Below are 12,065 nucleotides of genomic sequence, written 5' to 3' on the forward strand. Positions count from 1 at the left end.
TTCCTTCCTAATCAAAGAGTATGGCATCTTCGAAACAGCAAATACCTTCTACCCCCTGAGGGCCATAGAGAAAGATCAAGTCTTCCTAAAATTTTCAGCTCTTGACCACATCAATTCAATTGCCCAGGGATAGGGAACTAGAATTGATTAATCAACAAGCATTTATTGACTACCAATCAATGAATACGTTTGTTAAGCCCCTTATTGTGCCAGGCTGGGGAGTAACAAGGGAAAAAGTCCAACACTCCCAGCCTCTAGGAGCTTACATACTATCAAGAGATAAGGAGAATGTAAAGAGGATATGTGCAAAATTAAACAAGGTAGTTTGGGGAGGAAGGGAGTTGAAGAGGATTAGGAAAGGCTTCTGGTAGAATTTGTTGTTATTGTTCCTTGTTTCCATAACAATGTTATTGTTTCATGTTCGACTCTTTGTGACCCCCTTTGGGGTTTTCTTGGTAGATATATTGGAATGGTTTGCCATTTCCTTCTCTAGTTCATTTTACAGCTAAGGAACTGAAGCAAACAGGAGTTAAATGACTTGCCCAGGGTCACACAGTTATCTTTTTTTTAAACCCTTACCTTCTGTCTTGCAGTCAATACTGTGTATTGGCTCCAAGGCAGAAGAGTGGTAAGGGCTAGGCAATGGGGGTCAAGTGACTTGCCCAGGGTCACACAGCTAGGAAGTGGCTGAGGTCACATTTGAACCTAGGACCTCCCATCTCTAGGCCTGGCCACACAGTTATTATTAAATGTCTGAAGTCAGATTTGAACCTAAGACTTCCTTACTCCAGGCCAGATGTTCCATCCACTTTACCACCAGTGTAGAAGATGGAAGTTTAGCTGAGTCTTGAAAGAAACTAGATTTAAATAGATTGAAAGGTAAGGAGAAAGTGCAATTAAGCATTAGAGGCAGACAATTTAAAGGCTCAAAGATGGGAAATGGATGGTCACATGCAAACAATATTATGAGACATTATTCCATGCCTGGAACTAACTTTCATCCAGTTCACCTCCACTTTCTAAGTTCTCTGATTTCCTTCAAGGCCCAGTAAAAATCCCACCTTCTAAAAGAAGCATTCAGTTTCCCCTTGATACTAGTGTCTTCCCTCTCAGATTCTCTCCAATTATCTTGCATACATTTTGTTTTCTACAGTGGTTTCCAGATTGTCTCCCCAGCATTAGATTGTAAATTCCTTGAATTGAGGAGGACTGTTCTTTCCCTTTCTGCTGGTCTCCTTCTAGCATCTCTTGCACTTAGCACTGTGCCCAGCAGGTAATAGATGATTGTTGACTTTAACAGTTTCTAGAGCTTTCTTTTAAAAAAAAAATCCTCAAGATTCAGGAACATAAACAAGAGGAGGCTATCAAGCCAATAAATATCCATCATTTTGGTCTCCCAATGACCTTGGGCAAGTCATTTCCTTGACTCTGAGCCATGGTTTCCTAATTTATACAATGAAGAGGTTGGACTAAGTGATCTTCAAGGTCCCTTCTAACTTTTGATGGTAATGTAGAAAGAAGGGCAGGTAGTGGATATCCACACAGTGGATAGGGTGCGAGGCCTGGAATCAGGAAGACTTATCTTACTCAGTTCAAATACAGTTTCAGACACCAACTGGCTATATGACCCTGGGCAAGTCTCTTAACCCTGTCTGCCTCAGTTTCCTCATATGTAAAATGAACTAGAGAAGGAAACAGCAAACTACTCTGGTGTCTTTGCCAAGATCCCAAATGGGGTCCTTAATAGTCAGACACAACTAAAATAAATGTACAACAATGCAAATTTAGGAAACTCCCACCCCTCTTTAAATCTAATCCACCTCATCTTTCCATAGTAAAAAAAAAAAGAACACTACTTGGAGTCAGAAGATTTGGATTCAGGTCTCATCTCCAACTCTTAACAAGTTTTTTGTTTTTTTTTTAAACCTTCTACAGCTCTGATTTTCTCATCTGCAATATGGAGACAATATTACTTGGGTAAGAAAGACAGATATACCAGACTGGATAGTTCTAAGGCAAGCCTTTTGCAAACCTGAAGAGTATTATAGAAATGACAGCTATTTGTTGTTGTAACTATTATTATAAGATCCACAACCTGGCACCAGCTGCAAATTCAGGAGGCCCTCAGGGATCTCTCCCACAGAGACTCTGAGAGCAATAACTGACTGCCAAGCATTGTTGACAGAAAGGGAGGAACCCAGAGCAGAGGTGATGCCAAGCCAATCGGGAGGCAGACAGGAAAGGAGGGTAAAGAAGACAGAGTTAGATGATCACTCTATGCTGCTCTTGAATTTGGGGTGCCAAGAAAATCCCAAAGCATCAGAGTAGCAATGGTAGAATTGGAGACTTCTGGGAGAAAAGCAATTTCTAAGTGAAAGAGGAGAACATCTGACCATTTCCTGAGTCCCACATCTTTTCCCTCCACAACACCCCCTCCCCACCCCAAAGGAAATATCAGGCTAGATACTGAGAAATCTCTTATTGTAAAGGGGTAACATCAACAGAGCAGGGGCAATTCTCCATATAATTATTCTAGGGTCAGGACAGCCCTAGAGACAGGGAAAGGGAAGAGGTAGAAGCCTCCCAAAACTGTCCTTATCCTTCTACACCCTAGAGAGGACTTGAAGGTATGTCTTAAAAGGGTGTAGATACTATTGAAGGCCCTAATAGAACATCTTCTCATTTCCCTAGCAAGAATGACAGGATGGAAGGGGCAGCTGTGTAGCTCAGTGGATTGAGAGCCAGGCCCAGAGATGGGTGGTCCTGGGTTCAAATCTGCCCTCAGACACTTCCTAACTGTGTGACCCTGGCCGAGTCACTTAGCCCTCATTGCCTAGCCCTTACTACTTTTCTGCCTTGGAACCAATACACAGTATTGATTCTAAGGTAGAAGGTAAGGGTTTAAAAAAAAAAAAAGAAAAAACAACAGGCAACTTACCAAATTCCCCAAGATTTGGCCAAAACATGGCCAATGGACCATTCACCATTCTTAGTCCTGGACCAAAAAGTATTTAGAAAAAAAATGTAAATGCTAACAATTAGCTGGTACTGTCAAGGCAACCATGAGAAACCTGCTGCTTTTTCTAGACCCTCTATCCCTTATCTTCTGAGATTTCAAGATCCTCAAAATCCCAATCCTTTCTCTTTTACTCCAGCAGGTGAAGGTTCTTCCATGGTACAGCCTCCTTCCCCTTGGCAGCTAGGAACCATAATACCATAGTCAGCTGTCAGTCCACCCTACAATTCTGAAATCAGCTCCAATCTGGTATCAACTAGACCAAACCAATTTTCTCACAAAAATCAGCTTGTGGTAATTAGAAAGGATATTGGTTTTGGAAGATTTATTTTTTAATCCACTTCAAAACATTATATAAATGGTAGCTTTACCCACATGATCTTGGGAGATCTACTCTGGGTCTATTATGTCATCTCTTAAGTGGGAAGATTGGACTCCATATCTCGTCCATTCTATGCTCTTTGTTCCTAAGACTATCAGTTCAACAAATGTTTCTTCCTTTTCTTACCTCCTGGTGTAGATCCAGAAGATTCTTCTGCCTAACAATCCTCTGAGCTAGGTCAGTAGTGACAAACTCTAATTAAGCTATCTTTGGTGAAGAAATTGGAAGCTACAAGTCCTCGGTTCTTGAAAAGCCACCAGGAAAAGGGTTATTCCCCTGCCCAGGGCCTCAGTTCCCCATCTTCATATGTATATGAGTACTCAAAGGTTTGTAAAGCTCATTACATTATTTCATCTGATCCTTGGGAGACAGGCGTCATCCCCTTTATATAAAAGAGGAAGCCAAGGCTGAGCTGAGGGTCACACAATGTCTAATCAGAATTCCAACTAGGATCTTTCCAGAGTGCAAGTACAATACTAGTCTACTCCACCATCTCTCTGCATACTGGGGGTAAGGTTCTTCAAGTAATCTTTATTATAGCAGTTTATTATAACTAGATCTGGAGTAAAAGGCATTAGGTTGAAATTCTGCCTCTGATATATGTGCGTGACCTTGGACAAATCATTCTCTGGGCCTATTTCCTCAATCCACAAAATGAGAGTTGGACTAGATGACTTCTAAGGGTCCTTCTAATTCTAAATTATATGAGTCAATGACTAATAGAGACAAAGACTCTCATATCCCCATAACTAGTGAAGACCAAAAGATGCATCTATACCAGGCGATGTGCTTCTTGGTGGGGAAACTCAGTGGGTCTAGGCAGAGATGAGGAGGAAGAATATTCCAAGAATGAAAGACAGACTTTGTGCAAAGGCAGCTAGAGATGGTATAAAAGCCAAAATGTGATTCAATTTACTCCTTAAGAGTCCTAATGACGATGAAAACATACAAATAGATGTTCTGCACCTACAAAGTCCTTCTGGACCAGAGGCAATAAATATATGCATTTATTCATTCATTCATTCATTCATTCATTCATTCATTCATTCACTCACTCAATCAACTCACTGTGTGCCTAGTCTGTGTTTACCATTGGAGAAACTCCATCCTCAAGATTCAGCAGGGCAGTATAGTAGAATGTAAAGAAAACACATGAACTTGATATGACTGTGCACACTTCATTTCTGAGCCTAGAGTTCCTTATTAGTTAAGTAGGGCTAAATTACTTGAAGTATCTCTCAGAGCTGTGGTAACAAAAGTGCTTTTACAATTATGTGTAAAATGACCCTCAAAGCTTTCTAGCTTTATCATACATCACTCCCCTTCACATGTGCTACGGCCTGCTAAACTGGTTTTCTTACTGTTCCCAACACATCTCTGTACCTTTGTACAAGTTGTTCCCCCATTCTTAGAATTCCCTCCCTCCTCATCTGCCTTTCTCTTACAGGAGGATTTCCCTGGATGACATCCCACCAAAATTACCTTGATTCCTGTTTTTCCCCTGGTATATATTTCTATTTGTACATGAGATAGCTAGGTGGTAGAGGAAATAGAGTACTGGCTTGGAGTCAAGAAGACTCAAGTTCAAATACAACCTCAGATGCCTACTAGATGGTGTGTCCCTGGGGAAGTCACGTACCCCTTTTTGCCTCAGTTTCCTCATTTGGAAAATGAGCTGGAGAAGGAAATGGCAAACCACCTCAGTATCTTTGCCAAGAAAACCCCAAATGGGGTCACGAAGAGTCTGAAGCATTAAACAAAAGCAACAAAATAGTTGTACACATCCCCCAATAAGCCCTTTGAGGGCAAGGACTATACATTTTTGTCTTTGTATTCTGGTGAAATAGCACAATGCTAAGCAAATAGGTACTCTGTCAAAGTCTAATGTTATCATCTGATAAATATATAATGTATGTACAAATAACTGTAATACATGTCTCATGGATTATATATTACAGGTATCATATGCTAAGGTATAAGTAAATGACACTGAAGTACAAATATGACACAACTATACTCTGGGCTCCTCCGTTTCCCGATGAGAGCATCCTTTAGGACAGTTATATGAAGAGTCATTATCTAGAACTAGAGCTTTTGAAGACAGCTTCTTATCTGGAACTAGAGATTAGAAGATAATGATTTCCCCCAAACCTAGGTTATTGGCCATTTGCTTATTCTGAAGTTACTTTTATAACTCACTGCTCAGTCTTACCATCACAGGAATACCCGCTCTGAAGCTGAGGCAATGATCATGGTAAAGTGGAACTTATTTGGAAGGCGTTAAGAATTTGTTTTACAGATCAGTGCGGGAAAAGTAGAACTAAGCACTAGTAGAAGAGAGGAGTTAAGAGAATGTACCTGGAGAATGAAGGAAGATGGCATAGGTAATAGCTGGTATATATAGACTATGTACAGAGGAGGGAATAAGGAGAGTTAAGTATTTCCAGAAAATGAAGGCTGAGAGAATATAAGATTTTGGGAGCCCCTCGGAGGAAGCTATCCAAGGAAATAGAATGTTGATTATCAATATTGGCATAGGCTGTTGGAGACGATGTAAGTGGCTGGTAATGCCATTCTCTATCTGGAAGAGGTCAGTTATAAATTAAGTGCGGGTCCATGGAGGGAGAAGGTATTGGCAGAAAATGGGAGGTGCGGAAAGAACCCAGAGAATCCTTAAGGTGAGAGTGTACAAAGGGGGAGGTCAGTACTGCAGGGATGGAGGGGCGTGGTACTGCGGGGAGTAAGAGGCGGGGTATTGCAGACTGGGGTGCCATATTATAGGGGCGGAGGGCGGGGTATTGCAGGGATGTAGGGGGCGGTATTACAAGGAAGGGATGGAATACTGCAGGATAGAGGGATGGAAGATAGAGGTATTATAAGACTGAGGGGTGTGGTACTGCAGGGGCAGAGGGGTGCGGTACTGCAGGGGGGAGGGAGGGTCTCATCGTATTACCAGGGGGAGGTTTATCATCCATCTCCACCCCACTCTTCAAACCTCACCTAGTCTCTCCCCTCCCCCTTTTACTGGACTGAGGGTCTCAACTTTATTACCATATAAAAAGGAATCCACGTTAGTGGAAAGACTTCCTGGAATAAAGGAACGTATGTTCCCTTCGGCAATTTTACGAGATAAGCTATGGAACCACAAGAAAGGAAAGTGCCAGGGATTAGAGCATGAGTCTCCAGGCATTAAATGAAGATATTGCAATTTTAGGCCAGGATGAAAGGCCACTATAGATAATCGGACTGTCTCATCATCTTAGCCTATGGAAAGATGAAAGTATTATCGGGAAGGAAGATCTTACAGCGTTATCCGAACAAAAGGTGTAGTATTAACAAAAATAAGAGTCTCGGGGAGCTAATAGAGATCAATATGTGGGAAGGAGGGTCTCACGGAGTTAGACAGATTGAGGAGTATTCACTTTAGTGGGAAGGACAGGTAGCAAATAGAGGGACTAAGTGGTATAATAATGGTTCGGAAGGTATCAGACTACGGCGACTTATGACTACGTGCTACCTTCGTATAAGCGGAAAAGGGTCTCAAGGGTTTAGCAGATAAGAGGATATGATATTTACCAAGGAAAAAGGATCTGGGGCATAAGCAAATGGAAGGACCCATTTTAGTGGGAAGGAGGGATTCATGGCGTTGAGGGTAGGGGGTTCCTCGTGTCTTTAGTAGAAGGACATTCAGGGTCTTAATGGCGTTAGTGGGAAGGGGAGGGGTCTAATGGCGTGGGAAGGAGAGTCTCCAAGCGCGTTCACTGCCTTTGAAGGAGGAATACTTTATTTATTAGGGCATAGCGTGTGTGTGTGTGTGGGGGGGGGGGGGGTTCTCATGGTGTTCGAGGAATGGGAGTCTCAAAAGATGTTAGTAGATGGAGGGACTCTCAGAATTGGCGGGTTTCATGGCGCTACAGAGAGGGGGGCGCCTCGTGGTGTTAGTTGATGGAAAGATCCTAGATATTGGTGGGATGTAGAGGTTCTCCCAGAAAGGTGTGGGGGTGTCTTCTGGCTTTAGTAAATGGAGGAACCCTCGGTACTACCAGGTCGTATGGTATTACTGAGAAAGGGAGAGGTCTCCTGGTTAGCCCCCAAAACTAGTTTCAGCCGGGAGAGTTCCGCGGCAATACTGGGGGTACCTCACATTGGTTAGCCGCGTAAATGAAAAGAGGTGGGGGTGGGTCTTATGGCGTTAGAAGATGGAAAGACCCATTTTAACGTAAGGGGGGGATGTCTCACGGTCTTATCAGTGGGAAGGAGAGGTCTCGTGGCATTAGAGGGAAGGAGGGGGGGGTGTTTCATGACATTATCAGATGGAAAGACCCATTTTGGAGGAAAGGGGCTCTCGTAGTGTTTTAGCAAGGATTCGGCAGATGGGAGGAAGCAGTATAGCCAGGGAATAACAATCTCATAGTTTTAGCAGATGGACGTGGCAGGGTGGGGGTGGGGGTGGTATGGCGTTTTTTAGCGGGAAGGAGGGTCTCAAGGTATTAGCATATGGAAGGGTCTGTTTTAGCGGGAAGAAGGGTCTCTAGATGTTACCAGATAGCTAGGGGGAGGGGTATTAGCGAGGAGAGATTCAGGGTCTATCCCGCCACCCCTAGACCAGATGGCGGGCAAGTACTAGTAGTGTGAGGAAGGGTCTCGTGGTATTAAGCAACGGAGAGACTTAGATATTACCACGAAGTAGAAAAGGACAGAGTGGTCTAGAGAGTTTGGTAGTGTTACAAAATGGAGGAAGGGGCTAGTGGTGATAATGATGGGGGATTTGGCGGCATTAGAAAATAGGACAAGGCTGGGTAAAACCTTGGGCATTACCAGGTACCCCTGCTGTGTTGCCATAGTGGAGCTGGTATTACCCGGTTGTGGGGACCAAAGGGTGCTATATAATAAAGACAGTGGAGCCCAAAGTTGGGGGAGCAGAGTATGGGAGTTAGGGGGACTGAGGAACAGGGCTTCTCACCTGGCTGGATGGCAGTTGCACTGCGTAGGACCCCACTGAGGATAATTCCGAAGAGCAGAAACCAAAGGGTCGGGTACGTCATTCTTCACCACCTGCGGGGCAGCATCGCACCAGGCTGGCTGAGGAGTGCTGCGACCATCCGCACCGCGTGGGAACAGAAATGGAGGCACAAAAACGCAGCAGACAGAATAGCCGCTGAAGCTGGCGGGTGCTGGGCCCCGAACTGCGTGAGCTGGGCTATTGACCGCAGGAGCAGCTGGAGGGGGCGGTGCCCTCGGCCTAAGGCCCGCCCCTGGTCCCGCCTCCCTCCATGTTTGTAGCTCCTCCCATGTCTCTCCTGTCCCCTCCCACTTCCCCCCTCTGCTTCCTGGGGAATAGTCACTAGGGGGAAATCAAGTCTGTGCAAAGGAGACTTGCCTCCTCCCGCCTCCTGCCTGTCCTTTGATCAGCTGCACTAGTCCTTGAACTCTGCTCTTCCCCAAACCCTGGGTCTTAGAAAGCGCTTGTGATTTTATGAGCGGGGTTGGGGCCGGTGAAAGGTGATTTCTGCTTAATGTTTGCCCTTAACCACACCTCCTCACAGAGACCCTTCAGTGAGGGGCGCCCCAGCTCCCCCGCACACATACATATGTATGCAACCTTGCACCAAGACACCCCAAAGGAAGGCTATCAGAGCCAGCCAGAGGATTGGGCTCTTGTTGCAACCACTAGGGGGCGAGGATGTTCCGTTGGGTTTGTAATTCAATCCAAGCCATCCAACATTCATTAGATGGCTTGTAACTACTATGTACAAGATACTGTGCTAGGGGCTGGAGGGTTCCAAAAACAAAACTAGAATCTTATGTTCAACTGGGTGGAAGGCAAGTAAAAATACAGATACCGAATGACTTTTTAAAAACTCTTACCTTCTATCTTAAAATAAATTCTGTGTACTGGTTCCAAGACAGAAAACGCATTGAGGGCTAGGCAATGGAGGTTAAGTGACTTGCCCAGGGTCACACAGCTGGGAAGTGTCTGAGGCCAGATTTGAATCTAGGACCTTCTAGTCTCTAGACCTGGCTCTTAATCCACTGAGCTACCCAGAATAACTTTTACAAGTCTTGGTGCAAGACTTTGGGGAAATCCTGGACATACTTTAAACACTATAGTTGTGTGACCATAGGCAAATCACCTACGTCCCAGGGTTGTTGTGAGGATCAAATAAGATAATATATATAAAGTGATTTTTAAATGTTGAAGAGCAATATAAGCATTAGCTATTATTATTATTCATCATTAAGAGAGAAAGAGGATTAACAATCAAGGGAAAATCAAGGGAAAGGCTTCCTACAAAAGTAATGAGTAAGGGCAACTAGGTAACCCAGTGAATAGAGAGCCAGGCCTGGGTCTGGAGGACCTCAGATACTTCCTAGTTGTGTAATCCCTGGGCAAGTCACTTAACCCCAGTTACCTAGCCCTTACTGCTCTTCTATCATGGAACCAATATATTAATTCTAAAACAGGATATAAAGGTTATTAAAAAAAGATGTAATGAATGAGCTAAACCTGGATGACAGAATTTAAAACTGGGAAAGAACCTTAGAGGTCATCTAGTCTAACCTCCCCACCTCCTTTTACAAATGAAGAAACTAAGACCCAGAGAGGTTAAGTGGTTTGCCTAAGACCTCACAGGTAGTAAGTTGCTGAGGCAGGATTGGAATGCAGGCTCTCTGCCTGCATTCCATTCTGGTCTGCTATTGTAAAGTCACGCGTTAAGCTGGCCTGAACCCAGGACACTTCTAAGGGATAAATGAGATGGGATTAGACCAATGAATTCATTGATATGTGGAACTGCTAAAGAGGCCATTCCCTTTACCAAAGTGGATCTACACCTCTCCAATTTATAGTTGGTTGCCCCAGCCTCTGAGAGGTCAAGGACCTTTAGTAGGACAGCCCTAATCAGAGGTGCTCTCCATAAGCAGCTGCTTGAAGGAGGATAAAAAGACTAGTTGGTAAAGTACATGTGGTGTTCCCCTTACAATAAACTCAAGGTCCTAGACATAATGCTCCCAATTTCCTCTCAGAACCTAGCTAATGCTGTTACAAAGTCCTGAGGTACCCGACACAGGGCACTATTACAATTCCAGATGTCTTTGTTACATCCCATTCACAGTTCCCTTCTGGTAATACTCTGTGTCCTTGTTATAATATCCTAAATGTACCCCCATAAAGCCCCAAGGGTCTCTCTCCTCATCATAATCTCAAGGTCCTTGATATAACATGCTGTGTCCTCTTCTTTATAATATAGTTTCCCCATTACTATACCCCAGAACCACCCTGTTAGAACTCTCCCAGTGTGAGATGCTGGTTTGATAGTACAGGAGGTGTTTCAGGGAGTTGGAGCCCTCCTACTAAGAGGAAAAGAAGGGTGTAGCCCCAGTCCTTCACACTGCAGGGCTGGTTGGCTCAGAAACACACTGCGGGGCTGGTCTTGGCCAGCCTCCCCAATCAGAGAATCATGATTATTGGTAGGGGCTCACTTGTAGGAGAGCCTGCCCCCTCCTCACTGCACCCACACCCCTTCCCATCCCTGAAGGTCAGTCTGGCCAGACCAAAATAGCCTCTGAGCTCATTTCCCAGAAATTGGGGGAGACAGGACAGGAGCATTTGAGATGAATCATTCCAATTGAAGGGAGGGGGAGAAGGGCCTAGGACCTTCTCTGTTCATCTAGTTAGGGCTCATTGGGAGGAACCAGAATGGCTGCATCCATCCTAGTTTGAGAAACCTTCCAAGGGGGCATCCTTAATTGTAATCTCTTGGTCCCCAGCCTTGCAGATGCTTTCATTGTAAACAAAACCCAGTCCATCCATGCCTGGGAGTAGCAGAAGTCATTTCCATTCTAAATTTTCATTCCATTCAAAAATTTGGGGAAATGAGGGAGGATTGGGGTCAAAGGACATTAAAAAAAATATTGTTTAACCAGAGCTTCCAAATCCTTAAAGCTCTCTCAGCTACCCAATCCCGAGGAAAGTAGTCTAATCAGGAATTACAATACCTTTTTCCTGGTCTAGAAAACTGGGGGCTCAGTCCCACAGCCTTTGCCAGATGCACAGAAACCACCCCCAAAGGCAAGCCAGGCTGGTGGTGCTCAGGATCTTTAAGTGGCCTAAACAGCATTGCAGAGGACACAGGGAGAGGCTTTTGGCTGGGTGTAATCCTGGCTGGAGGAGGTGGACACAGGGATGTTTGTCCACTATGCTGCAGAGTTGGGTGTGTCCATCTCCTTGTGGACTCAAAGGGGGAGAACACTGGGGATAGAAAATTCATGTAGTAATACCGAAGACTGGCATAAATCCATGCTTTTCTTTTCCATTCAACCCCTCCTAAACATTAATAGTTGGCATTTTCTTCCTGAAGGTAATGCTGTCCAATAGTGCCCCTGTTTAAAGATAAAGGTGGCTTCCCCCCTGGAACTGGTCTAAAGCTGAGCATCCTATACATCAGATCTAGTTTCTATGGGTGTGCTGACTCTTCTCTCCCCTCCCTTCTGCATATCCACCCTGAGTCACCAGTGACAACAGCTTCTCCTGCTTCCCCCCCCTCCCTCCACCTCCCAGCACCAGCCAAACATCTGCCTGGGTGGAGATTAGAGTACAGAGACTCAGGCCAATGTGCATTGCGGCTTCCTGCAGACTAACCAGAGACTAGGACTCCATGGCACTTC

The 12,065-nt window shown here is 44.6% G+C and overlaps 1 protein-coding gene across 5 annotated transcripts in view; it reads right to left on the minus strand.

Annotated features, from left to right (window-relative positions):
- NPDC1 (neural proliferation, differentiation and control 1) overlaps nucleotides 1-8,636 on the minus strand; it is a 31,043-nt gene extending 22,407 nt beyond the window's left edge. For 4 of the 5 annotated variants that reach the window (XM_007475407.3, XM_001374335.4, XM_056812733.1 and 1 more), the window contains exon 1: nucleotides 8,362-8,636. In XM_007475407.3, the coding sequence (XP_007475469.2) occupies nucleotides 8,362-8,443 (82 nt within the window). In that variant the 5' untranslated portion in view covers nucleotides 8,444-8,636. The remainder of the gene's footprint in view (nucleotides 1-8,361) is intronic. The other variant, XM_056812734.1, reaches the window with a different exon arrangement.
- Nucleotides 8,637-12,065: the final 3,429 nt, after the last annotated feature.

The sequence above is a fragment of the Monodelphis domestica genome, chromosome 1 (genome assembly GCF_027887165.1).
Source record: "Monodelphis domestica isolate mMonDom1 chromosome 1, mMonDom1.pri, whole genome shotgun sequence".
Taxonomy (NCBI): domain Eukaryota; kingdom Metazoa; phylum Chordata; class Mammalia; order Didelphimorphia; family Didelphidae; genus Monodelphis; species Monodelphis domestica.